This window comes from Mirounga angustirostris, unplaced genomic scaffold (genome assembly GCF_029215605.1).
Source record: "Mirounga angustirostris isolate CCGP_5_RB_7025 unplaced genomic scaffold, mMirAng1.0.hap1 SCAF_6, whole genome shotgun sequence".
In the NCBI taxonomy this organism is placed as follows: Eukaryota; Metazoa; Chordata; class Mammalia; order Carnivora; family Phocidae; genus Mirounga; species Mirounga angustirostris.
The window spans coordinates 28,728,449-28,752,699 of record NW_026991714.1 but is presented as its reverse complement, the minus strand read 5'-3'; the positions used below and the strand labels follow the sequence as shown (position 1 = coordinate 28,752,699).

The window sequence follows — 24,251 nt, the reverse complement described above, 5'->3', positions numbered from 1 at the left end:
CGGTGTGACTAACCTAACATTACAAATGAAGAAACCGAGGTACCGAGCGAGAGAGGCGAAGCGGCTTGTTCAAGCTCACACAGGAGCGGTAGCAATGCGGCGTGCAAAACTTGCTCTGCGCACTCCCCAGCCCCGCTCCTGTTGCCCCAGGGTGCCTCCCCGGGAAGGCCCTGGGGTCTGTGCTCAAGTGGCTTCTGCCAGGGCAGAGATCCGAGCGCTTCCCGGCGTCCTGAGGCTGGCGCTCAAGCCCAGAGCCGGAGTCCTGCCAAGGGTTTGCACAACGGCATTGCTGGCCTGCGGGGAGAGGACAGATGGGAAGGCAGGTCCCGCGGATGCTGGTATCGGGAGCGCACAACTAGAATTTTGGGTTGGCAGGGGGCGGGTGCGGGGGAATGCAGAGGCCATCTAGTGCTGACAGCCAACAGTTGGGACGCCGCCGTGTTATTCATCACCTTTCCTCCCGCTCTCGCCGCGGCTCCACCCACCGCGCCCAGAGAGACTAGAAAGGCAGCTCTGAGACAGTGGGTCTGGCCTGTCGGGGAGCCCTGGGTGCACACCCTGGCCTCGCCCCCTAGCTGGCCAGCCCCGCCCGCCTTGGACTCATCCAGGCCCAGCTCTGCCGGCCTCCGCACCAGACCCCTCTGCTCTCTCATCTCCTGTTGCCAAGCCCTTCCTGCTCATCTTCCTCCAGAGCAGAGCGGCATTGCTATGAATGGGCACAGGCCACCCCTCCGGTCCGGGCCTTCATGGGTGGGAAGATCCAGAGTCACGTGCTCTGCTCTTCCAATCAGGGTGCTTACCAAAGGGCTTGGGGCGTGGCCTCTGCTGCGCCCATCCCTCCATTTTCCCTGTATCCTTGTTCAGGGCCGGGAGGCTCTCTGGGCACCCTCTGTACCTTCCAGGCACAATGGTCCTGTGCAACGGACCTGCTGCAGGCACCCACGGCGAGGGTGTCCTAAGGTCACACCAGGGGGCAGGCAGAGAGTCTGGCCCGTTCCTGATGAGTTCACTACAGAGTTTCATCCATTCAGATGCTTGGGAAGATGGCTTCCTGGATGGGGTTCTCCCGAGATGACCAGGACAGGGCAAAGGGGTGAACACATTCTGACTTCCCGAAGTAAACTTCCCTTAGGCGGTGAGAAAGGCAGTTTCCTGTGCTCTCTCAGAGCTCAGCGCCATGGCGCAGGGACTGCGCGTGCATTCCCCAGAGTATCCCTCCCCGTGGAAGATGAGGACAAAAGGTCGTAAGAGAAACTGGCCTTTAGAAAAAAGCAAAGGCTTGACCTAGGTGCACTGAGTCTAAGTTATCCAAGAGACCCAGTGAAGAACTTGCTCCGGAGCAAGAAGGGAAATTCAGTTCAAGGAGACGAATATCCACTGAGTACCCACGTGTACCAGCAATGTGGACAGTGGGGAGAGAGAGACGAATAGCACACAGGCTGCCCAGAGTCACACAGGCAGATGAAAATGGTGACGAGGGACAAGAGTTTTAGCACAAGTAGGCACCAGGGACAAAGGGTCCCAGGGGAGGGTATTGGATTTAATTTGAGAAGTCCTCAGTGGGGATCAATAGGATGGACATGTTGACAAGCGGCAGAAAGGCAGGAGGTGGGAGTGTCTTGTCACCTCCTTGGTTAAGGCCTCTCAATGGCCTCTTATCCCTCTCAGAATAAAACTCAAACCCAGACAGAGGTCTGGAAGCTCCAGCATGATCCTGTGCTGTCCCACACAGTGGCCTCTAGGGACACGTGGCTATCAGTCATTTGAAACATGGCTGGTGTGTCTGAAGAACTGAATTTCTCATTTCATTTCATTTTAACGGATTTAAATAGCCTGCGCAGATAGAGAACGTTTCCCTCATCCCAGCAAGTTGTAAGGGACAGCATAGCCCACCTGCCTCCGTGTCCCTCTTGTGAGCACCTCCTTTCCCTCCCCATACTGGGCCACACTGGTCTGTCGGATCCGAGAACATGCCAGGCTTATGGCCTTTACACCCATGGTTCCCTCTGCCTGGAGCACCATCCCCCCACTCCTGAGATGGGCAGGTTCTCTCATGCTTCAGGGCTCAACCCAAGTACCCCTCTCTATTCTGCACCAGCCTCTCCTTCGTGTCCCTCACAATACTTAGTATCATTTGTCATAATTTGCCAGCTCATTCACGAGTTTACTCTTTGTCTAATCCCTTAGAACGGAAGCCCAAAGAGAGCAGGACCCAGACTTTTTTCCTGGTTGTGTTCCCAGGGACGGGCATGGCGCGTAGCCCATTTGGCCACTCAGCACCTACGTAAGTGACTGGCTGAGAGGGCCCCACGCCGAGGAAGTAGCATGTGTGCAAAGGCAGAGACAGGTGTCTGCACAGGGCAAGTCGGTGGAGGGCTGGTAGGGAAACGAAGTGATAAGGGAGACGATTTAAAGATTGGGGAGGCGGCAGTGTGGTTCATCAGGGGAGGTTATAAGGTGCCTGAGTTAGGTAGCCACTGAGGAGCCTGCTAGCTGACCAAAGGAACTCAGCTCGGAAAGGCTAGACAGCAGAGAACGGGTCCCTTGGGCACCGTCACTGTCCATGAAGTCCGAAGGTGCGTGGAACAGGGGTCCGTTACAGAAGAACAGGGCCACCTCTTCAGGTGGCACCATGATGGCAAGCTTACGGGTCCATAAAGGAAGGTTAACTCTTCCAACTCCCTAGGGGTATCTGCATTAGTTTGGGATAGAGGGGGAAGCGGTCCAGTCACCTGGGTGGCGGAGTGGGCTGGAAGCAGTAGGAACCCCAGAGGCTCCTCTTAGCCTTCAGCTGGCTCAGCCAACCCCTCCTCCTCCCATCTCTAGATTGTAAGTTCTACAAAGGCAGGACTTTGTCTTCTTCACCACAGGAGCCTCCATGCCTGGGACAAGGCCTGTCACATAGTAGATGTTCAGTAAAGACTTGTTTAGGGGCACCAGGTGGGTTCAGGCGGTCAAGTGTCTGACCCTTGATATCAGCTCAAGTCTAGATCTCAGAGTCGTGAGTTCAAGCCAGGCTGGGCCTGGAGCCTACTTAAAAATAAATACATACATACATATATGCATACATACTTGTTGAATAAATAAATCTGTATTCTATTTTTTTAATGAATGAAACTTGAGGTCACAGGATGTTTTACTTCCAAGGGCACCGGAAGCCCTGAGTGTCAGGAGTGAAATCTGGATCACAGGTAGTGCTAGAGGGAAGGCAGCAAAGAGAATTAGAACCCCATTCGTGCTCATTCATTCTAACACCTTTGAGGATGGAAATTTCCTCATCTTGTTTCAGAATCAAATCAAAATTAACTTCCTTCAAGATGCTTTTCCCAAACCACCCCACACCTTCTAAACTCAAATTAACCCCTACCCCTTAGAATTTTTTCATCATCTAAAAATATGTTCTGAAGGTCACCTGAAAGCATTTCAGAGCTCAGCTCACATGACAGAGTCTCACTGACATCTGTCCTTCACCTTCATCTCTGGCCTGGTTTTAGGCAGGACCCCACATGGGGTGGGGTTCAGGCAGGCAGAAGAGAGAGGTGATGGAAAAAGCTCTGTCCTGTTGACTCAAAACCATGCACTTGAGCCCCAAACCAATCTTTCCAGCCTGAATATACCTCTTGCATCTTGGGCCAGAATGTGTGACTGACCCTCTTCCTTTCCTTCTCCCAGGTGGGAAGTCAGACCTGGGTCCAAAGCAAGTCTTCACCATTGACTTAACCTTTCTGAGTGTGTTTCCACTTCTGCAAAATAATACCTTCTTGGGGGTTACCGGGAGGATTACATCAGATAATATATGCCAAGTGGACCTGCTCTCAGCTCTGCAGATATTAGCAGTCTCTCTGTCCACTGCCAGGCTTCCCTTCACTCTGACATGGAGTGGGAGAGACAAAGAAAACTTTGTCCAGAGGAGCTGGTTCAAGATTCTCCTGCCTTACATAGCCCCATGATTGACATCAGAATCCCGGAGTGTTAGGGCGAGGGCGGATTGGATGAGCTATCAATCTACCTGCACTCTTTACAGATTTGGTGCCAGGCCAGAGGCAGGGACTTGTCTGGCATCATGAAGCTAGTTAGTGACCCAGCTGGAACCAGTGGCCAGGAGGCCTGACTTTCATGCCACATGATGGAAATAGATCCTGTTAAAAGACTGATCCATGGAAGGCTTTTGAGCCCTCTTCCTTGTCACAGGGAAATCACGAGCGGGCAGCCCGGCACTGCAATGGGGTGCCCAGACTCTGGACCCTCGGTGCCTGTATTTGGCCCCGTCTCTGCCTATTACCAGCTAGGGGGCCCCACCGAGCCTCAGTTTCCTCACCTGAAAAAGACGGATGATGGCCCTGATACTGATACCCACCATGTAGGATCACTGTAAGGATTCAGATGAGATGGTCCACGCAAAGGGCCCAGAACCGTGCCTGGCTTATAGGCTTGCTGCTTGTAGGAGCACAGCAAATGTCAGATATTGCTATCAATATATCAAAATAATGTCAATATCAGAATAATAGAGAAGTATCTAGAAAAAACTGAACTTCATATCTGGTGAATTTTAAAGGTGATCAGTTTCAACTTCCAGAGGATAAGTATGGCCTTTCATAGCAACATAGGCTGTGCCAATCACCTCCTGCCAGGCCCTTCCACATGCCAGAGGTAGCAAACTTATCATTATTTAAAGACATAATTAACATTTATTATAGCTAGCATATTAGGTTTTAGATAGGCCAAATGCGTGATACAATGGAGTTGGATTTTTATGTGCTGTCATGTATACTTTATAGTACATTGGGGCCCTTATATAATCCGTGAGCACTGCACTTTAATGCCCGTTTTATAGGATTTTTATAAGGGAGGTCAGATAGTGTGGAGGGAAGAGCAGTGGCCCAGGAGTTACCAGGCCTGATTAGAATGAAGGCTTTGCCACATAGTAACTGGGTGACCGTGGGCAAGCTACCCCCTCTCTTCATCCGAAAAATTCGGACACTGGGCTGGATGATGTCTAAGGATCCATCCAGCCCTGACAGCCTATGGCTGGAAGCAGAATCTTACAATTTTAAGTGATGATAAAGGTGTATGGGTGTTGAGCCTTTGTACCTATGACATATTGTTGGTCACATCTCTGATTTATTTGACGCCAAGTTCTTAGGAACACAACCCTCAATTATAAAACTATTTCTATTGGAAACTATGATCTGCTTTACAATATTCTGCTCTGCACGTGGCTACCCCATGCATTATGGGGAGAAGGAGGGGCTCCCTGCTTATAACACCCACTTCTCAGGAAATGAGCAAGTGACCTTCATGAGGTCGCTGAGACTGTCACTCAAGTTTTGCAATCCTTCGTCCTATAATTCCTAACAAGCATAGACTCTGATGGCCCCTTCCTCTGCAGATCAGAAGGGCAAACTAAAAATGAAGTATGTGAGCTGTGAGCGTCAAATACAAAGGACAGCTAAAGGGACAGCTGTGAGAGTATAACACCGCTGGAGGACTCCCCAAAACTAAGGAGCTGATGGACTGCACTGCTACACAGTTCAGAAATGGTGTCCAGAAGGAGAATCCTGAGTCATCAAGAAATGCATGAATTCTGTGACCATCTTTTGCTTAAGGAGGAAAGGCAGGGTGTGATGTCTTTTAGAAAGAGTTACATCAACATGGTTTTTAAAATTCTCCGCTCCTGGTGTGAGCTACCTTCGTGCCTGGGACCATGCTCCATGGACATCACTATACATGTGTCCCCAGGGGTTTGTGTGTCTAGGAGAATGCACACAGAAGTCCCAGAAGAGTAAGTCCCTGGTGGGGTAGTTTTATGGGGCAGGCAGCCTTCCAGGTTTCCAGGAAGGATCTGAGTAGGATACGAAATAGACTTAATTTACCTTAAGTTGGCTAGCTTTCATTCATTCGTCCATTCAAAAATGTTTTTTTATTGAGCCCCTAATATGCGCCAGCACCACTTTACAGGCTAAGTCTGGAGTTTCAGAGAGGATCCCCTGTTCACATGGCGTTTTCCTCCGGCATGCCCACACAGTGTGCCGTCTTGTATCTCCAGTCTGGTCCTTGGGACTTCATGCCCCCACCCTGGTCCTCTGAGGTGGAAGATGCCTTCGAGTAGAATGGCTATCCCCATAGGAATGAGTACTCCCTTTGGACAGGGGCTGTGTCTCAGCCCGCGGCCTGGGAGCCCTCCCCCACAGGGCTGGTCTCTGCCATGACCTCGGGACAGAAGAAGGTGGATTTCTGGCTCTCCGGGGGGCGGGGGCTGGTCAAGAAAGACTCCTTTTTCCTCGAGAGAAGTCTCCCTGGGTTCCTGAGCTGAGCACATACTTTCTCCGTGAGGGAGCAGGGCCAGGACAGAGGGGCGTCTCCCTGGGGCCTCACCTCCTGCACGTCACGGGGCTGGGAAGCGAGAGAAAGGAGCGGAGGGCCGGGAGACGCCGAGGTCCCACACTCAGGCCTCGCAGCCCTGCCCCCCAGGAGCGCTCGCTCCCGCAGCGGCAGCGCCCTGCAGCTCGGCACCCGCGGCGGCGGCGGCGGCGCGCGGCCGGTGGAGTGGGTGGTGCAGGGCAGGGGTGGTATATCCAGTCCGACCGAGGGCGGGCCTCGCCAGTGCCAGCACGGGGACGAGCCGGGGCGGAGGCGCCAGAGCCGCGCCGGGAGCCTCACCAGGACCACTCACTCTATGGCCCTCGGGAGTCGCTGAGCACAGCAGAGCCGCAGCCGCCCGCCCGCCGCCCCTCGCCGCCCCTCGCCGGCCCGGCCCGCGCCTCCCGCCGCCATGAACCACTCGCCGCTCAAGACCGCCTTGGCGTACGAATGCTTCCCGGGCCAGGACAGCTCGACGCTGGCTTTGCCTTCGGACCAGAAGATGAAGACGGGCACGTCGGGCAGGCAGCGCGTGCAGGAGCAGGTGATGATGACCGTCAAGCGGCAGAAGCCCAAGTCTTCCCAGTCGTCCACCCTGAGCCACTCCAACCGAGGTAAAGGTTCGGCGCCCCGCGCCACCCGTGCGCCTCGGCCCCGCGCCCCTCGGCCGCGCGGCGGGGACCGAAGCTGGCGCGCCTCCCGAGGCCGCGGGGAGGCGAGGGAGCGCGGGGTCTGCGCGGCCGGTCCGACCGGGTGCGGCGGCGGCGGGCGAGCGGCTGGCGCGAGCCCCAGGCTGGGGACGCGAAGGCGGGCTCGCGCGGCGGGGCGACGGGGCCACGGCCAGGGGCGTCGCTCCGGCGCGCCGAGGTTGAGCCTCGCCCGCGCGCCCGTGGACCCGGCACCCAGAGCCCGGGAGGCTTTCTTCCCCAAACTGCCCCCGGAAAAGCCCCCGCCTCTCGGTCTCCCCAAGGCTGTGGGTCCCGCTCACTCCCCGCGGTGGCGCCAACGCCAGGTAGCCAGGTGGCCGGCGCCCAGGCCGGCAGGTTCCCTATCCAGGTGGGACCAGTGCGTGGCCGCCGGGCCGGGCGAGGGAGTCACTGTGACCGGAGTTGGGGCTCGGGACAGGCACTGCGGGACCGGGGACCAGGCCTTGGAACGCCGCAGCGCCTTAGCGGGAGCCTCACACCTGGAAGAGGCAAGTCTGGTTGGAAGGTCAACCCAGGACCAGTGCGCGCCCAGAGGCTCCCCGAGGCCCGGGAAGGGCGGCTGCGGATGTCCTCTTCGCTCAGTAGCTAATGCAGAAGCTTTCTTTCCCACCGGATTCTCCCTACTTCACCTGGCTTAAGTAGGAAGGAACAAGTGTCAGGAGGAGGGTAGGAAATGAGGTTGGCAAGGCTGGAAATCCCAGAAGGCGCCCAGGGCTGAGCCCTCATGGTGAGCACTTGTCCAGTTCAGGTGCTCAGCCTGACCGGCCATCAGCCGGCTGTCCCCACTCGCGGTGCTGAGGTCCCCCAAGCCGGGAGCCTAGGAGAAAGGGCTAGGACCCCTGAACCTCAAGGAGGAAGGCACAATATCTGACAGGGGCATTTGTGGAGAATTTTTAGACCACATGCTTTAATACAGAAGATTCCCAGTAAGAATTACACGCAAACCAGCAAACTCTCTGTTTACTGGTTTAGTTAAACTTAGTAAATGCTAATAAAGATTCTTCAGACTGTAAACCAGTACTGGTCAACCAAGACTGATTTATGGAGTCAGGCCTCGAAGAGAGAGTAAGGGGAGTGGGGAGTAGTAAAGAGGAAGGAGGCAAAGGAGACAGATAGACCCCTGCCTAGATAGACCCCTGCCCATCTCCCACCATACACACACACACACACACACACACACACACCCCACCGGCTCACATTTCCTACTCCAGCTTGGTCTCTTTCCCTCTCCCTCTCATTCCTGAGTGGCCCCTGTGTAGAGCTGAGGGAGAGAAAATGGCTGGCCGAGGACTTCCTTGCACCCCAAACCTAAAGGTCTTTGCTGCTGTGTGTGCCCTTTGCCCTGGCCTGGACTCCTGGTTCCTCTCCTGCCAGACTTCCACTCAAGGTCATACAGACTCCAGAGCATTTGCTTCCTCTTTTATTTGGTGCTTTGGTAGCTGCTTACTAGCCTTTTTTGGAAGTAGATTTGGGATAATTTAAAAAAAAAAAAAAGTCCCCATTTCTGGGCACAGCCCAGTCACACCTCAAGGCAACCTACTCTCGGCACAAGACTTAGTTGTCCCTCTCCCACTCCCGTGCCATCCCTGGCCTGAGCTCCAGGCTCACAGCTCCAGAAAAATCTCAAAAATCCCTGGTGTCCCAAACACCCCTTCTCCTTCCCAGCTATGGGGATGCAGGCGAGTGTCTGTCATCATGCAGTGCTCTGTTTCTGACCTTGCCCCTTGTGGGTAACATCTACTCGGTGGGATCTCCTTCTCTCCATCCCAAGGTCCTCCAGGGGACTTCAGCCAGGTGAGGGTTGACTTCCTTGGCTAATGCATACCTCTCCAGAAACAGGCTTCTCCAAGGACTGACCCTGTAGGTGTGTCCCTTCTCCCCTCAGCTCTGGTGAGGTTCCCACAGGGGCAGTTTCCCCAGAGGCATCCTAGGTGGAAGAGGCAGTTGGGTCACTTGGAGCTGGTGTTTCTGGTTTATCTGGCTTTGTTTTCATCAGATTTCCCCCTTCTCTTCATCAGAACCGCCCAAGCATTCCCTATTTGCTCAGTGGCCATTCCTACTAAATTTGCTCTCTCTTTTTGTGTTGGTTTATACCCCATACACCTGCTCTGGTTGCTGGGAGGAGCGAACCGGCAGTTGTGGAAGGACCATACCCTGGGTCATTGCCTTAACCGCCCCCCACCCCGGACACCCTGGAATCCTCCTTCAAGAGGGAAGAGTCGAATTCTCTAGGGTGTTTGGTTCTCTTGGGGCCCCTGAATCCCACCAGGGCTCCCCGGGTTAAGGACACCCGCCCCAGAGAAGGCCAACCACAATTCACGGGTTGCCTGGCAGGCAGCCACCACTCCTCATACCCCGTGAAGGACAGTCAGGAATCGGCCACGGGTGATCCCAGCAATAGAATCGGTTTTTCTCCAGAGTCCGTCCCCAAGAAGGTTCTCCTCTGTCTTGTCGGTGAGGGGGCATTGAGCCACCAAGGGCTCGGAGGGGAGCCCTGTGGAAGGAGCCTGACACTCCATACCTATTTCCACCCATGCCTTCCCCCAAACACAGCAGATGAGATAGATGCTTCGCCCTGGTCAGGATGTCCCCAGGGAGGGAGGAGGGGGCTCTGGGGTCTGGAGACCCTGCAGAAGGAGGCTGCTCTGAACCTGCCTGCCCATCTGGGTCTTTTTCTGAACTGGCCATTAAGTATTGCTCTCCTGTGCTTCCAGAGTGTCCTTGTGTGTGTGTGGCAGGGTGTCTTCTCATACTGTGTGGGAAGCAGGAGGAAACCCAGGGGATGGGGCTGCTCAGCCAAAGATCTTTGCTAGGGAGACTTGAGCTGCCTGAGGCGGGAAGGTCCCTGCAGGTGCTCATCATGAGCTGCCCTACTGGGGGGTCAAGGGCTAGTGCATCAGTTAGGCAGCCCAAAGGGAATGCTTTTCCACATTCAGGTTCTTTAGAACTTCATTTGGAACCTCTTCCTAAAGCTTGACTCGAATCCCATTTGGTCCAACTTGAGCAATCAATATCACCATGAATATACATCCCACACAAAGTCTAATGACACCAACTTTCTTTTTCGTATCACTTCTCGTTCCAGAGAAATCCCAGCACTAACAGTGTCATTGTCCTTGTTTGTCTCACTACCTGCTTAGACATCTGTGATTTTTTTAGTTTCAACCTTCTCCTTTCTTTTCAGAACTACCATTTCCTATCTAACATGGCCAAACCTGGATTTCTCCCTGGTCGGAGATAGGTTTGGGGCCACGCTGGGCTAGGGAAGGTGCCTGTTCCCCACTTCGTCATCCTGCATCTATCCCTCGCAGGGCAGTTACTACTTGAGGCCGTCCTAGGGGGCAGCCTTGTATTGGCTTGGTGGCCATGGCACGCACAGGTGAAGGTCCCTGCCTCGGGACCCCGCCTTTGTTGGCATTTCTGTATTTGCATTTGGCTGTGTCTCAGCATGAACCTCGGCCCGTGTGAGGTTCTGCTCATTCTAGTCTCTTGAAAGTTGTCCGTTCCTGACCACAGTCCACGAACAGACATCACTCCTGGCATTGTTTTCTCGGGACCAAAGCTGGCATGGGAGAAGGTAAAGGATGTCTGAGCTTTAACTTTTTCCAGCAGCAAAACATCCTAATTAAACTTCAAATGAACCAATTCCTGTTTCTTTACAATGTATCTTGGCTTGAAGCTGAGGTTTTACCAGAATTTCCGTTTGCCTGTTACAACACATACAAAAATGCCAAGTATTCCAGAATGTTTCACAGCAAATGCTGTTTCCTTGGACCCTGCTTCTTTGCTAAGTTCATTGGCAGAGGTTTAAAAAAGAAAAACGAAAAAGAAACAAATTTTTCTCCCCACACACCAAATTATAAATATCAATAAGCCAATCGTTCCAGGTCTAAAAATCTGGAAACTACTTCTGCCATGGGGTGTGACCCCTAGAAGATGTGTGATATTTGGACAAAATAAGATGGAAGAATGTTAGATATCCTCATGTGAAGTTCTTTGCAGGCGTGCACTGCGCATGGGCGCACACACATACACACATGTGTAGCCACACCCATGCACGTACACACCTGTAGGCATGCTTGCACACACACACCCAACCTTGCAGTTTGCGCTGGTGCAGGAGCCCAGCCTGGTGTCAGGAGACCTGGGTTCTACCTGGATTGATTCCTGGCTGGTGTGTGATCTTGGGTAAGTCACGGCTTCTCTCTGGGCCTCTGCAACTGTACGAGATCAGATTAGATCATCTCCAAAGTGTGCTGTGATGGTAACCATCTCTGGAAATAGATCACATCACTCCCTACCTCTGCAGACCATTCCCCAAACTGTCTGTAGCTGTCCTACGAAAAGACTTCTCCCCTCAATGAGTGTCCATCAAGGTTTCCCTCTTGTAAACATCCTAACATACCAAAAGCCATCCACTCTGCTGCTCTCAAACCTGGCTGCACTTTGAAATCATCTGGGAATTTAAAAAAATGCGAATGGGCGCCTGGGTGGCTCAGTTGGTTAAGCGACTGCCTTCGGCTCAGGTCATGATCCTGGAGTCCCGGGATCAAGTCCCGCATCGGGCTCCCTGCTCGGCGGGGAGTCTGCTTCTCCCTCTGACCTTCCTCCTTCTCATGCTCTCTGTCTCTCATTCTCTCTCTCTCAAATAAATAAATAAAATCTTTAAAAAAAAAAAAGAATTAAAAAAATAAATAAAATAAAAAAATAAAAAATAAAAAATGCGAATGCCTGCGTCCCACCCCCAGAGATTCTGATTTAGTGAGTTATGGGGGACGGTGCAGGCATCAGGACCCTTAAAATCTCCTAGGCAGTTCTGATGTGCAACTAAGTTAAGGAATCATTGCTCTGGTCCCCATCTTTCACTCACACTTAGACCCGGCATGAGGATCACCCTCATGAGATGCACGCACATGTCCACACACACACAAACATACACACACATGCACGAAGACGGATAGACATCGGTAACTGCTGATGACAGTGTTTTAGTCTGGATCCCCAGCCAGGTGGCTGTGTCCTGTTCTGACCTTTGTCCGCACGAATCCACCACCCTGCCCCCGTGCCGGCCCTGTTCCCACAAGATGCTCCCACCCTCTATCCAGTCCTTGAGTTTAGCGGTGGCCAGGAACAGACGATCAGGAAGAGAAGCGGGGCTGCCGCAGAGCGGGCTTGAACACGTCCCAGCAGAGCTGGGAGGGAGAGGAGCGAACACAGGCTGTAGCAGCATCTCTGTTCTGTACACGTGCCCAGGAGAAGGGCGAGAACCACGCCAAAGTGCCAGGTGAGGGTGTGCTGAACTCCTTGCCCTCCTCAGGCATGGAAGCTTCCAGATAGGAATGTCCACAGTGCTCCCAGCTGGCCTGGCAGAAGGAAATGGGAGGACATCTGGCCATTCCCCTCCCTTGGGCACCTGAACGTTCCCACGGGCACCGCTCCTGCCCAATCTTGACCATCTCGGAGGGACATCATCCCAGAAGTATCTTCAGGCAGTTCTTCCTAGTACCTCATTTAAATTCTTCTTGCTATGGGCCTAGCCTTACTGAGCACCATGGGTGGAAGTAATTTCAGGGGGTGAAATAAAAGTATCGTCAGGGCCAAAAGATAATGAGCTCCCTTCCCCAAGTGTTTTGTGTTGAGGAGCAGATGGGCTTTACTTCAGTGTAGAAGCCAGAAGAGACATGGGCCTTATGGGACACAGATCAAGCAATAGATACACATCCAGTGCAGCATGCCCTGCGACAGCCCTCCTGACTAGCAAAGGAGAGGGATCTGGGGGAAGGAGGGAGTGGAGGGGAGGGGTTTCAGGTGACCTCTGTCCCTGCGGGCAGCCTGTTCATCAGGCAGGCGGAAGTCATGAGTGCCTTGTCCAGGTAGACCCTGGTCCTGGGATCAGGAGTGGGGTGGGGATCTAGTGCAAGCAGAAGATCCCTTGCTTCAGGGAGTTCCCAGCCTCCTTGCTTTCTGGGAGAAAGGCCCGTAAGTACATGTGCATGTACACACACATACACACACACACACACCCATGTACAGAAGCCGCACTCCGTGGAACACACAAGCCAGCAAGGAGTGGGTAGAGCAGCTGGCCAGAAAGCTGACATGGTTACGCTACAGGGCTTGGAGTGCCCAGAGCTGGGTGGGGTCGCCTCTAGAAGAAGCTGATTTTTGTGCAAGGTTTTGAATGCCGGGAAAGGGTTTGGCTGAGAAGAAGAGAAAGAATGTTTCAGGTGCGGTGGGTGTGACTGATTTGAAAGCTTGGAAGGTGGAAAAGGATGAGTCATCCCTGCCAAGGTTTGCCTGTCCCCCTTGGAGAGAGAAGTCCGTGTATCCTAACAAAAAAGCTGCTTCCCTTTTCAAAGCTTTGGTGGGCGAGAAAGCTTCGCTGCCCCTGTGACACAAGAGAGAATCCGATAATCATCTCAGGCAGCGAAGGGAAGCAGCATCCAGGGATGCTGATGATCTGAGTGGTGGATTTTTTGAGATGGGTTTACACCCTGAAACCCTGACACAGATGAGACCAGCTGTGCGGACAGAGCTGCTGGAATGGATCGTACGCTGGAGGAAGCAATACGTTCTCGGAGACATTTGCTCTTTGACCTCGGGGTTCTGTGGGTGGGCATGTGCCTCCTGGGGACAATGCCCAAGTTGGACTATCAGCCAGCTCCACTGAGAAGCCCACGCTTTGCTTCTGGCATGTGCACCCTTCTGGAGGAAACAGTGGGAATGCAGGTGCTCAGCGACGAGAGTAGGGGTGATTCTGTGGGGTGAGCTGGGTGCTGGGATCACCTCCCCTTACCACCTCCGACACCAAGGATCCTCCTCAAGGAGGTGACTGTGCCTGTTCTCAAGCTGCTCTCAGATCCTCTGTGTCCCTGGATTACCCCACCCACCAGGGACATTTTTGGGTGGGAGGAGGGCCTGGTTGAGTAGCCTTCCAGGACCCTGGTCCCATACTGCAGTTTGGAGGATGTGGAGCCTCCAGGCACCTAAGCACCTCACCATGAGGGGTGAATTGGTTGACAAAAAGGGCCCACTCAGTCCAGGTTTGGCCCACTCCAGCCAGAGCCATGCCCTGTGCCCAAGACCCCAGGGAAAGAAGAGACACGATGCTTGCTTCAGTGAGTGCCCGAAGTACATGATGGTGGACACTAGCACAGTCATGAGTTGGAGAACCGACTGCACCTGCCCGTGCCCCTGTTCTGAGGAGGCAGTCAGCCAGGGGTGATGGGACCAGGTGGAGTTAATCAGGAAAGGCTCCCTAGAAATGAGTTGTGAAGAAGTCAGGGGACTCGATAGAGAAGGGAAAGCTGTCAGAGCTATTACCATCACTCTCACTGAGAACCCCCATGTTCTTGCTGTTGAACCTGACTTTCCAGGGGTCATGTGTACCAGCCAGACACCCTAGGGTCAGGAGAAGGGAGCAGCACTCTTATTAATAGAGCTCACCTCACCTCCTACCTGCATGTCTTTGGTCATCGGGCACAATGCAAAGTGTGACCTCAGGTAGGTAACTTCTCTGGACTCCTCCTCTACCTCAGAAACTTGGCCCCAAGTGCAGCTACCCTACTGCCAGAGAAGCAGCACTGGCTGGTGTGATGGCAGCCTCATTCTCACAAGGAAGCCAAGCAAAGCATCTTAAGGTGGGAGTCAGGTGATCTGATTCCCAATTGCAGATGGATCTTAGAGAGTGCCTTTAGGAGCCACCTGGAAGGGCCTGGAGGCCTTGGCCCCACCAGAAGTGAGTGTTATAGCCCACACCTGTCATCACTAAAGTCACCACTGGGACACAGGGACTGGCTTTTGGAAGGATAGGGCATTCCAGAGGTCTTATTCACCCCTGCCTCCATGGCAGAGAACTCCCTACCTCCCACATGGAGATTATGTGAGAGGGAGGCAGGCAGGTGCAGGGCATGGAGAGAGGAGATGCTTCATCTGATGACCAAGAGGGTGAGTGATGTCACAGCTGACAGATTCCCTTTTGAGAAGAAGTGCAGGCCCCATGGGAGCCTGCCCTCCACTGAGCCTCCCGGGGATGGCTCCCCTAGCAGAAGGCCTCCCTGGGGCTCCACAGAACTCTTTGTCTGCCACCACCCCAGATTTTCCATCTAAAAGCAGCTGGCTGACCTACAGCTGCCCTTGGGTGAGACATCGCTGCTCACGGGGCAACAGCCAAGTGAACTCTGGCCCGTCAAACCCTGGAAAGGATGATAGAAGTAGGCTGGACAGAGGGGAGTCAGACGAGACCTGGCTGTCAGCTGCCTCAGGGCCTGACCGTGCATGCCTAGGGTCCTGGCTACAGCCCCTTCCCTGGTGTGAGCTGGTTCGGGGTGGCTGAGCCCATGAGATGGCTTCCAGACTCCTCCTGACAAAGGCAGCCTTTCCAGGGGGGCAGCTTCCTGAGAAAGGAAGAGGAACCAGCTGTCTGCACTCAGTAGGGGAGCTTGGATTAAGTCAGAGGCTCGGGAGAGTCCCCTCAGGAGTCAGGCCTGGGCCCGCAGGACACCTCTGGAAGGACCCCGAGGCAGGCAGCAAAGGAGATGGTGCTGTAGCCTTTGATGTCTCCCCATCTTCCTTGCAAGCTTCTCTGAATGCCACGGGGCATGCATGGGTTACTATAATCGCATGGCCATGGGACGCTGGAGCTGTGTGGGGCCTTTGGGGTATATAGAGGCCAGCCCCTTCCTTTTACAGAAGAAGCTGAAGCCCAGAGAGAGCAAGTGACTTGCCCAAATGTCAGAGCCAAGACCAATGTCAACACCTCTAGGCTTTCAGGGCAAGTTATCCCTGCCACAGCCGATAACCCTAATGGCCTGTTGATCCTCCATGGTGGCAGGGGAGGGGTGGGAATGGGAATCGGGGCAGTGGCCCCTCCTGTGTGCAACGGGGCGGCCCTCTGGCTGGCTTCAGACAGAGGAAATGGCACCGGGCAGAGATACCTGGCACATTCCAAAGCTGCCGCCCCGCCGCACTATTCCTTCTCTCAGCTCAAATGCTACCCCCCCACACCCACTACCCTAAAAAGGCTTAGGAATCTGAGTGGGTGTGATGTGGCAGATGGGAAGGAGTTAATTTGGCCAGGTAAGATCACTGTCAAACCCTTCCCCCTAGATAGGGTTTCTGATGCTGGAGTCTGGCCATCACTTCAGAGAAAAGAAGTGCTCATCCCCCTTAGGAGGCTCTCACTGGATCCCACTTTTCTTTTTTTCCCCAGAGGGCTCATCACATAAAATGAGTGTGGAGCAAGCCTTGCTCTGGGTGTCCAGGCCATAGAGCCCTGGCTTCCCCCCTCATGCAGATCCCAGTGTAGGGAATGGGACCACAGGCAGGATGTGACTCAGGGTCCAGACAGCAGGGAAGGATGTGTTTAGATGTAGGAGAGATCGCCCTGGGCAGGGCTGGACAGAAGAGGCTTCCCCAAAGGGATGAGATTCCAAACTTGGCCTTGAAAGATAGGTGAGATCTGAATGTTGTGGCCAAGAAGGGAAGGCAGACTCGGCAAGGGGCACGGTGTGAGCAAAGTCACGGCCATGTCCCGGTCAGCCGTGTTCCAAGGACAGTAAGGCAGCCAACAGACCAGCTTTGGCAGAGTTGGGGGACTGTCCTTTAGGGCCCACCTGCCACTGGTGAAGGGGAGAAGGGAAGGCAGCCCCACCAGGAGCCCAAAAACCAGTTCGGATTTGTGTGATTCAAAGCCATTTTGCCGCTAATAACCCTAATGACACTCTGTCCTCTTGTGGAGCCTGTCATTTGTGGGTCTCCAAGCACTCTGAAAACATTAATTAATCCTCACTGGGGCCTTTGAGGTTGGTGGCCACCCCCCCTTCACCATCTGGAGCACCTAGCAGATGAAGGAAGGGACAAAAGACCGCGTCGTCACTAGTGGGGGCCGGACGCTGAGGTTTGAAACCAGAGTCTTGCCCCGAACTGGACTCTGATCAGCCCTCACTGCTCTGTGGCTCTGACCTCGGGGCCCTGGACCTGGAATGCTGAGATCCTGCCAGTCCTCCCCCAGTGGGGAGCTTATCCTTGTGGAATGTGGAGTCATGATTCCCTGGAATGGAATGGCGATGCTCCATGGCCCTCCAGGCCAACTCCTGGCTTGTAGGTGTCAACTGACCCCAAGTAACAGGGAGACATTCAGTCAGCCCAGGAAGGGCTCAACCAGGATTTTCAGAGCTGTCCCTGCAGCAGTCGGCCTGGGTCCTTCCTTGGCCCTGACTGTGGAGGAGGTAGAGTAGAGAGACAGAGATGGCAAGCAGATGATGTATTTGCTATCCTCCTCCTTCAAGAGCTCAGCCCTGGTCTCCTCCACGGGGCATGGTGGACCTGGGTGCTGTGGGGAGGAGAGGTGAGTGAAGAGCACGGCCATCCCTGTCCTAACCCCCTGCCTTTGTCCTCAAGGTTCCATGTATGATGGCTTGGCCGACAATTACAACAACTATGGGACCACCAGCCGGAGCAGCTACTACTCCAAGTTCCAGGCGGGGAATGGCTCGTGGGGATATCCGGTAAGGAGCTGCTCCCATTCAAAAAGACCCGGAATGGTGGTCGGGATGGTTTAGGGTTTGTGGGAGAGCAAACCTGCATTGGCTGCTGAGAAGAGTGATACAGGGTGGGAAGGGGCTGCTTTGGTCCCTGAGGTGAGGCCCAGCAGCCCTGACCCGGTCCATTTGCTTGGCCATTACTTTATGGATGGCTATAAATAGTGCAGTCTCCTATTTAGGCTGATGGGATATTTCTGGATGTCTCAAATGAGAACTTTTTAGCAAAAGCATAAAGAAAAGAACATGTGTTTTAAGTCCATGTTCTAAAATGTCTGCTATGATCATGGATTTGAGAGGAGCTTGAATGCTTAAGTTCCATTTGTAGATTAACTTAGATATTTCGAGGAAAATCGTAAAGAGACCTCTTGGCTCCGTATGTGCCGATGACCAAGGAGGGTGCTCTAGAAGTCCCCTAGGGCTGGGAGAGCATGTTCCCTGCAGTGACTCTTGGATAAGAGTGTACACGCTGGAGTGGAGTGTTGAGTTTATAAGTTGGACAGGGGCTCCTGACTGGCTCAGTTGGTAAAGCATGCGACTCTTGATCTCAGGGTCCTGAGTTTAAGCCCTACATTGGGCTTGGAGTATCTGTAAGTGTCTATAAGTTGGACAAACCTGGATCCAAATTCTAGCTCTGCTACTCACTAAGCATGTGACCCTGGGCAAGATATATCTACCTCTGGGCCTCAGTCTCCTCACATATAAAATGGGTATAACAAAGTCTACCTCGTGGGGTTATTGTCAGGATTAAATGAAATAATGAGCATTAAAAAAAAAAAAAAACTGGTGATCATCAGTCTTAAGGGTTTCTTTTTTAACTAACAAATGTAGAGATATTCTAGATCCTTTAATCCTAGCCCTGTCACTGTCTTTCTGTGTGATTTCAAACCACTATGCCCATCCATCCATTACTGAACAAATATTTATTTATCCCTGCCCCTGCACCAAGGTCTGTGGTAAATGCTGTGGTTCAACCATATAAAACACTGTAGGAGTTTTCCTCTACTTGAATATCAGGGGTATTGGGCTAAATGACACCCAGGTTTTCTCCCTGTCTCCAAATTCTGTGACTTTCATTTATTTTTGCTAATTCCAACATTAGCCTGAATGGCTCTTGGGAATTCTTTTGTGGGACATTATGCGGATGGAGCGAGAGGCTGCTTTTTCCATGAGAATCTGGGGTGTGGTCTTCTTGGGGCTCCAGGTTTCAGTGGCATTTGCTTCGAATCCACATTGTTTACAGATGTCACCCCTAAGTTTTGGGGTTCTGGACAAGGGAAAGGGTGGGTGGTTTATGAATCAGGTGTTCTTTTTGTTGTCAGTTTGATCCTTCCTTCCTAAGTTCTTGTTGGGGCTAACTGGGGAGTATTTATCTTTCTTGCATGTTCCGGGTTAGGGGCCAGAGGGTAGAATTAACTGGGTTTCCTGCAAATTTATTCCCCTCCCATATTTCTGATTTTTTATGTCAATTGATACCATAAGGGCAACATATAGACAGCTGACTGAGCCCATAAGCTGACAGATCAGGCACAGATGTGGATAAAGTGCTTTGACATCGAGAGTGATGACCAGACAAAAATCTGACTTAGAGAAAATGACTTAGTAATGCCGTACAAAGGCTTATATGAGACCCAGGGAAGGCAGATCACTGGACTGGACCAGCAGTCAGAATGAATAATCGTGCTGACTGGGTGGATGTTACAAGTCTTTACATATATTTTGTTACAAATCAGAACCTCGAAAGCTTAGCTAGGTTCTAGCCCAGGTTCTACCACTCCATGGCTCTGTGACTAGATAAACCTCTTAACTTCTCTGGGTATCAGTCTTCTCATCTGTAAAATGGGAATGAGGATATCTGTGTGTGTACTTCACCCACAGGTTGATGTTACATTAACAGTGAAGTGTTATCAGATGGGCAGTGTGGGGTCATTACACATGGAAATTTGTAACCAAGAACTGCAAAGGAACTCTTTCAGAGGTCTTACTTTAAAAAAAAATCTCCACCTGGCCCATGTTGGGCATTTCTTCTGGTTAATCAACTTAGTCTTCAGTCATCTCAGCAGCTCCTGATGCTCCCAAACTGCCCCCACGCGTCCCTGCGCCTGTTTTCTGACAATCCATGAAAATGCCCTCCCTTTCCCGTGCCCTAAGGCCCAACCCTCCTTGCTCCTTCTTCGCTGGCGGGACTTCAGACATGACTCATGATAGGGTAGCTGCTGAGGCACGTCCTGTCTCCTCTCAGCTCAGGAGGGGCTATGGGAACGGTGAAGAGCTGAGCACACATGAGGATTTGGCAGAGGGAGGCAGCAAGGTAGGGAGGAAATGGAATAATTGATACAGGAGCCAGGCATATAATCAGCCAAGGACGGGGCAAACCCAAGCAGGGCCAGGACTTAGGGAGAAGGAGAGAGGGACAAAAGCTAATAGAGCTCGGTGGCGGTGAGATAATCTATGCCCGTGGGATTTTCCCAAGGCTGGCACAACTGACAGAGGACCATTTCCTCTCCTCCCTTCTGGTGAAACCAATATGGCGGCAGAAGGCAGGGAGTGAGGGGAGCAGGATGTGGTTCATCTGCACGAGACTCGTCAATGGGTTTCAGCAGTTGCTGAAAGCTGCTGAAGGACCATTTCCTGCAGATACTTCACGTTCACGCCGTCAGCCAACTTCTATTGAGCAACTCCGGGGCAGGGCAGGGAGCGAGGCGCACTGCAGACTTCCAGATGAGGAGATTCGGTCTTTGCCCTCAGTGAACTTGCAGTCGAGTTGGGAGGAGCATGGAGGTCAAAGGACAAGTCAAATGCAGCCATTATTTGCTCTTCTGGACTACTGCATCAGTTCTGCCATTGCTCAAAATATTTCCAGACCCTCTAAAAAAATTTTTCTTTTAAACACAACTATCAGTGTGTTTAAGAAATGTAAGAAAACCAGCCTTATTTCTTTACTGTCGTGACCTGTATTTGAGCAGAAACAATATTAGCCACTTTGAGCACCTCACTTTTCCGATTTAGCTCCAGTTCCAAATATCAAATGAACTTCAAATAACAAAGATCGGTCCCCATGAAGTATATATGTTATTTAAATATGCAAAGGATCTGCACGCAGTTCCAAAATGAAAGTTCTAAAAATCTTTAAAAAGCAGTGGTGTTACCTTACAATTTGACCTTATATTCTATATTAGCAATAGTCTTCTAATTTAAATAGATGTAAAACTGTACCATTTATAGTCTATGATCACTTATATCACAAATTAAGAAAATTGAACCAACAGAGTCTTATCATAACATAAAACTTACATTTAATTTGACACACAAAAAGCATCAAGGGGCTTAAGGACAAGGGGAGATTGATCCAAAGATTGATCAATCCAAAGTTGATTGATCCAGTCAACTCTCTGCCAGCCGTTCCACCCTCCTCCTCCTTCAGAGACACAGCAGGAGCCCCAGGGTGGCACAGACCTCAGGGAGAGGGAGGAACCGGGGGGAGGTGGGGCAGGATGGGTCCGTTTTTAGCCTCCCTGCTCAATTTCTCAGATAAACAGACTCTGCTGTTCTGCTCCAGTTCTCAGGACCAGACTGGTGAAATATTAGGGCCCCCGGGAGGCTGACACTTTACAGCTGAGGATATCCAGGTCCAGAGAGGGTAAATTACTCAGCAAGGGTCACACAGCTGCTTAATAGGACAGCAGACTGGACCCCCGGCCTCCTAACTCCTAGTCTAATGGAGTTTTGTTCTCATTACTCCAGACTTTTGATGGTCCTTTTATGTGGGGTTTTTGTTTTGGTTTGGTTTTTGTTTTTGCATCTCAATCTTTTAACACCACAACTGTGTTTTAGGGACCTGCAAGAGAGTGTGGATCCCTTAATTTCCTCCCTCCTCCTGTCCCCCAACCAAGCCTACTCTTTCCTTGAGGAGCCAGCCTCCCTCAAAAGAAGCAGAGAGCAGCCATTTTTTCCTTCCTAAACTCAAGCTGGATTCACTCAGCCCTAAGGATTAATGGGGGTCAGGACAGAGGTGCCAATAAAATGCAATAAAATACAGTACTTGGGACATATTTACACTAAAATGTTATTTGTTGTTTACCTGAAATTCAGATATGGGATTTTTATTTGCCAAGTCTGGCATCCCTAGGTCAGGGTATCTTCCTACACATTCCCTGTAATAAAAACAGGAATCCCTTAAGTGCTCCTCTCCTAGGCCAGGGACACAAACAGAATTACTTCAGGCCATAGCCACTTCTGGTGAGGAAGTGGAAGCTGTTTGACTCCTGTTAGGGGACCTTGTAATGGGTCCCTCAGATACCTTCCTCTGGGTCAGCTGAGACCAAGATGAGGGGAGTAGAGAGCTCAAGGCACTGGAAGGCACAGCCCTTCCATTCCAAAGCTGGAAGTGGGTTCTTATCGCAGGGTTTGTCAAGATGAAGCTGAGGCAAGTGGACAATTTTGATTTCCAGGGAATGTTTCTGGATTAAGACAGTTACTCCTTTTCTATCATCTCCAGCTCGAACAGATTTTCCTACTCACAAATCAGGAAGCACATCTTGAGCATTCAGGTCTTCGAGGAGTCACGTCAAGTGAGATGTTCTTTGGTTATGGATTGAACTAGATCCTCCTGCCCAGGAGTTGATTTCTAGGAGAGAGAAGCCATGTGGGCATCGTCAGCCAAGAGGTCTGGGCTAGGGCACACCTGGGGTGCCACCATATTGAATCCCTCAACCGTGCTCAGTTAAATCCAGCCCCGTGCTCCTAAGGGTGAGAATCCCCAGGAGTATAACCAGGGAAAACTCTGCCTTTGTCCTGTTTATTGACCCCATTTCTCTTCTTTAGTCCAGGATTCACTGGTAAATCTTTTCCCCAAACCCTTCTTAGCTGAACTCGCCTAACAGATATGTCAGTATTTGATGATCCACCCATGACAGAGTTTTGTAGACAACGTGCTAGGGACCCTCACCGTGAGAAGAAGTGATCCTGCCCAGTCGAAACCTGAAGCCACCTGGGTGGCCCATTTTTACAGATGAGAGGGCTGGGGTTGCATGAAGCTCCCATAGGGGATGGGAAACCCAAGCACAGTGTTCTCCAGTTAGCTGTGTGGTTGGAGTGTCCACAAAGGCTGGGTGGGCCTTGGGCCAGGGACTACAGAGGAGGGGCCAGAGAGAAACATGACATGATCCTTGCCCTTGAAGCAGAGAAAGAGACCATCTTTACCAATGCACAGTTAACACAGTCTATTCCCAAAAACAGCCTGGTGTAGAGGAATAAACCTTGAACTTCAGCCAGGAACTTTGGATCCAAATCCTCGCTTTGCTCCTTTACTGGCTATATGACCCAGGCAAGTTCTTAACCTGACTGAGACTCAGCTTGCCCATCTCTAAAATGGGTGAGAATTCCTATTCCAAAGCAGTAAGGGGTTGTGGCTCTGACATGTCAGATCAGTAGTGGGAGGCCTGAATTCTTGTCTTAGCTGGGCTACCACAAACTGAGGGATCTGGGGTGGTCTTCACCTCTCCAGACCTTGGCTCTCCCATCCAGGGAGCAAGGCAGGGGGATTAGATCTGAGACAAGGACCCATTCAGCTCTAGCTTCTCGGGGTTCTGTGTGACTTGAAAGCTGAGTCTGAATAGCTACAGGACTCTGTAGCCAAAGCCTACATGGAGGTCTCCCTGGGAGCAGGGGCAGGGGCAGGTCTTCCTGCTAAGACCTCTCACCTCAGGCCTCCGGAGGGATAATGGCTTCTGCACTTCCTCCCTGCTTTCATCTGAGCATCTCCAAGCACCAGGAAAACAGCAGTTAATTAACCCTTGCAACAGGCTAGAAAGGTGGTAGGACCTCATTTACTTTGGCTTTACAGAGAGGAAATAGACATGGCAAATGGCTCCACCTCGTAACTATCCCGACTTAAAACTCGGGCTCCACCTCCTCCCTTGCTCCCATTTCTCAGCTCTGAAGGTCACTTGGGGCCCCTGGGTTCCTTTGGCAGCACCGGCCGGGCCTCTGTTCTTGAAAAGTCCAGGGGAGGGGCACCTGGGTGGCTCAGTCGGTTAAGCGTCTGCCTTCGGCTCAGGTCACGGTCCCAGGGTCCTGGGATCGAGCCCGGCATCGGGCTCCCTGCTCCACGGGAAGTCTGCTTCTCCCTCTCCCACTCCCCCTGCCTGTGTTCCCTCTCTCGCTGTCACTCTGTCAAATAAATAAATAAAATCTTAAAAAAAAAAGAGAGAGAAAAGTGCAGGGGAAGGAAAGATAGAGTGGGTACAGGCTTCTTCTCCAAGAGGGAGTGATTGATGTGTTTGCCAAGTCAGTATCCCCACTGCCAGGCCGTGACTCACTCCCACTCGGCCTGGGAGATAGGAGGGTCCCATGAGGCCCCCAGGCTCTCACCCGACAAGAAGAGACAATGATCCTGCTTGCTGAAGGACAGAATGTGCCCAAGAGCGTGAGGCGCGGGAGTGAGAGCTGGCCCGGCCGGCTCTGGGGCACCCCTCCCTGTGGAAAGCCGTCGCTTGCCTTGTGGCGTGTTTTCACAGACACCTTGCTGAGGCTACAGACACGCCTAGGGAAGAAGCTGTGGCCAACAACTGGATCTGGGGTGTCCCTTGGGAGGGGCCCTCCTTCATAAGCTGTAAGCCCCTGGAGGGGCTCGGCTTTCCAC

General features: G+C 52.3%; 1 protein-coding gene across 1 annotated transcript in view; it reads left to right on the top strand.

The window, feature by feature from the left end:
• Nucleotides 1–6,435: 6,435 nt before the first annotated feature.
• The window catches only part of PKP1 (plakophilin 1), a 49,931-nt gene continuing 32,115 nt past the window's right edge, over nt 6,436–24,251 (top strand). Inside the window, exons 1-2 of the mRNA XM_045877061.3 lie at nt 6,436–6,974; nt 17,469–17,575. Of these exons, the coding sequence (XP_045733017.1) occupies nt 6,773–6,974; nt 17,469–17,575 (309 nt within the window). The 5' untranslated portion in view covers nt 6,436–6,772. The remainder of the gene's footprint in view (nt 6,975–17,468; nt 17,576–24,251) is intronic.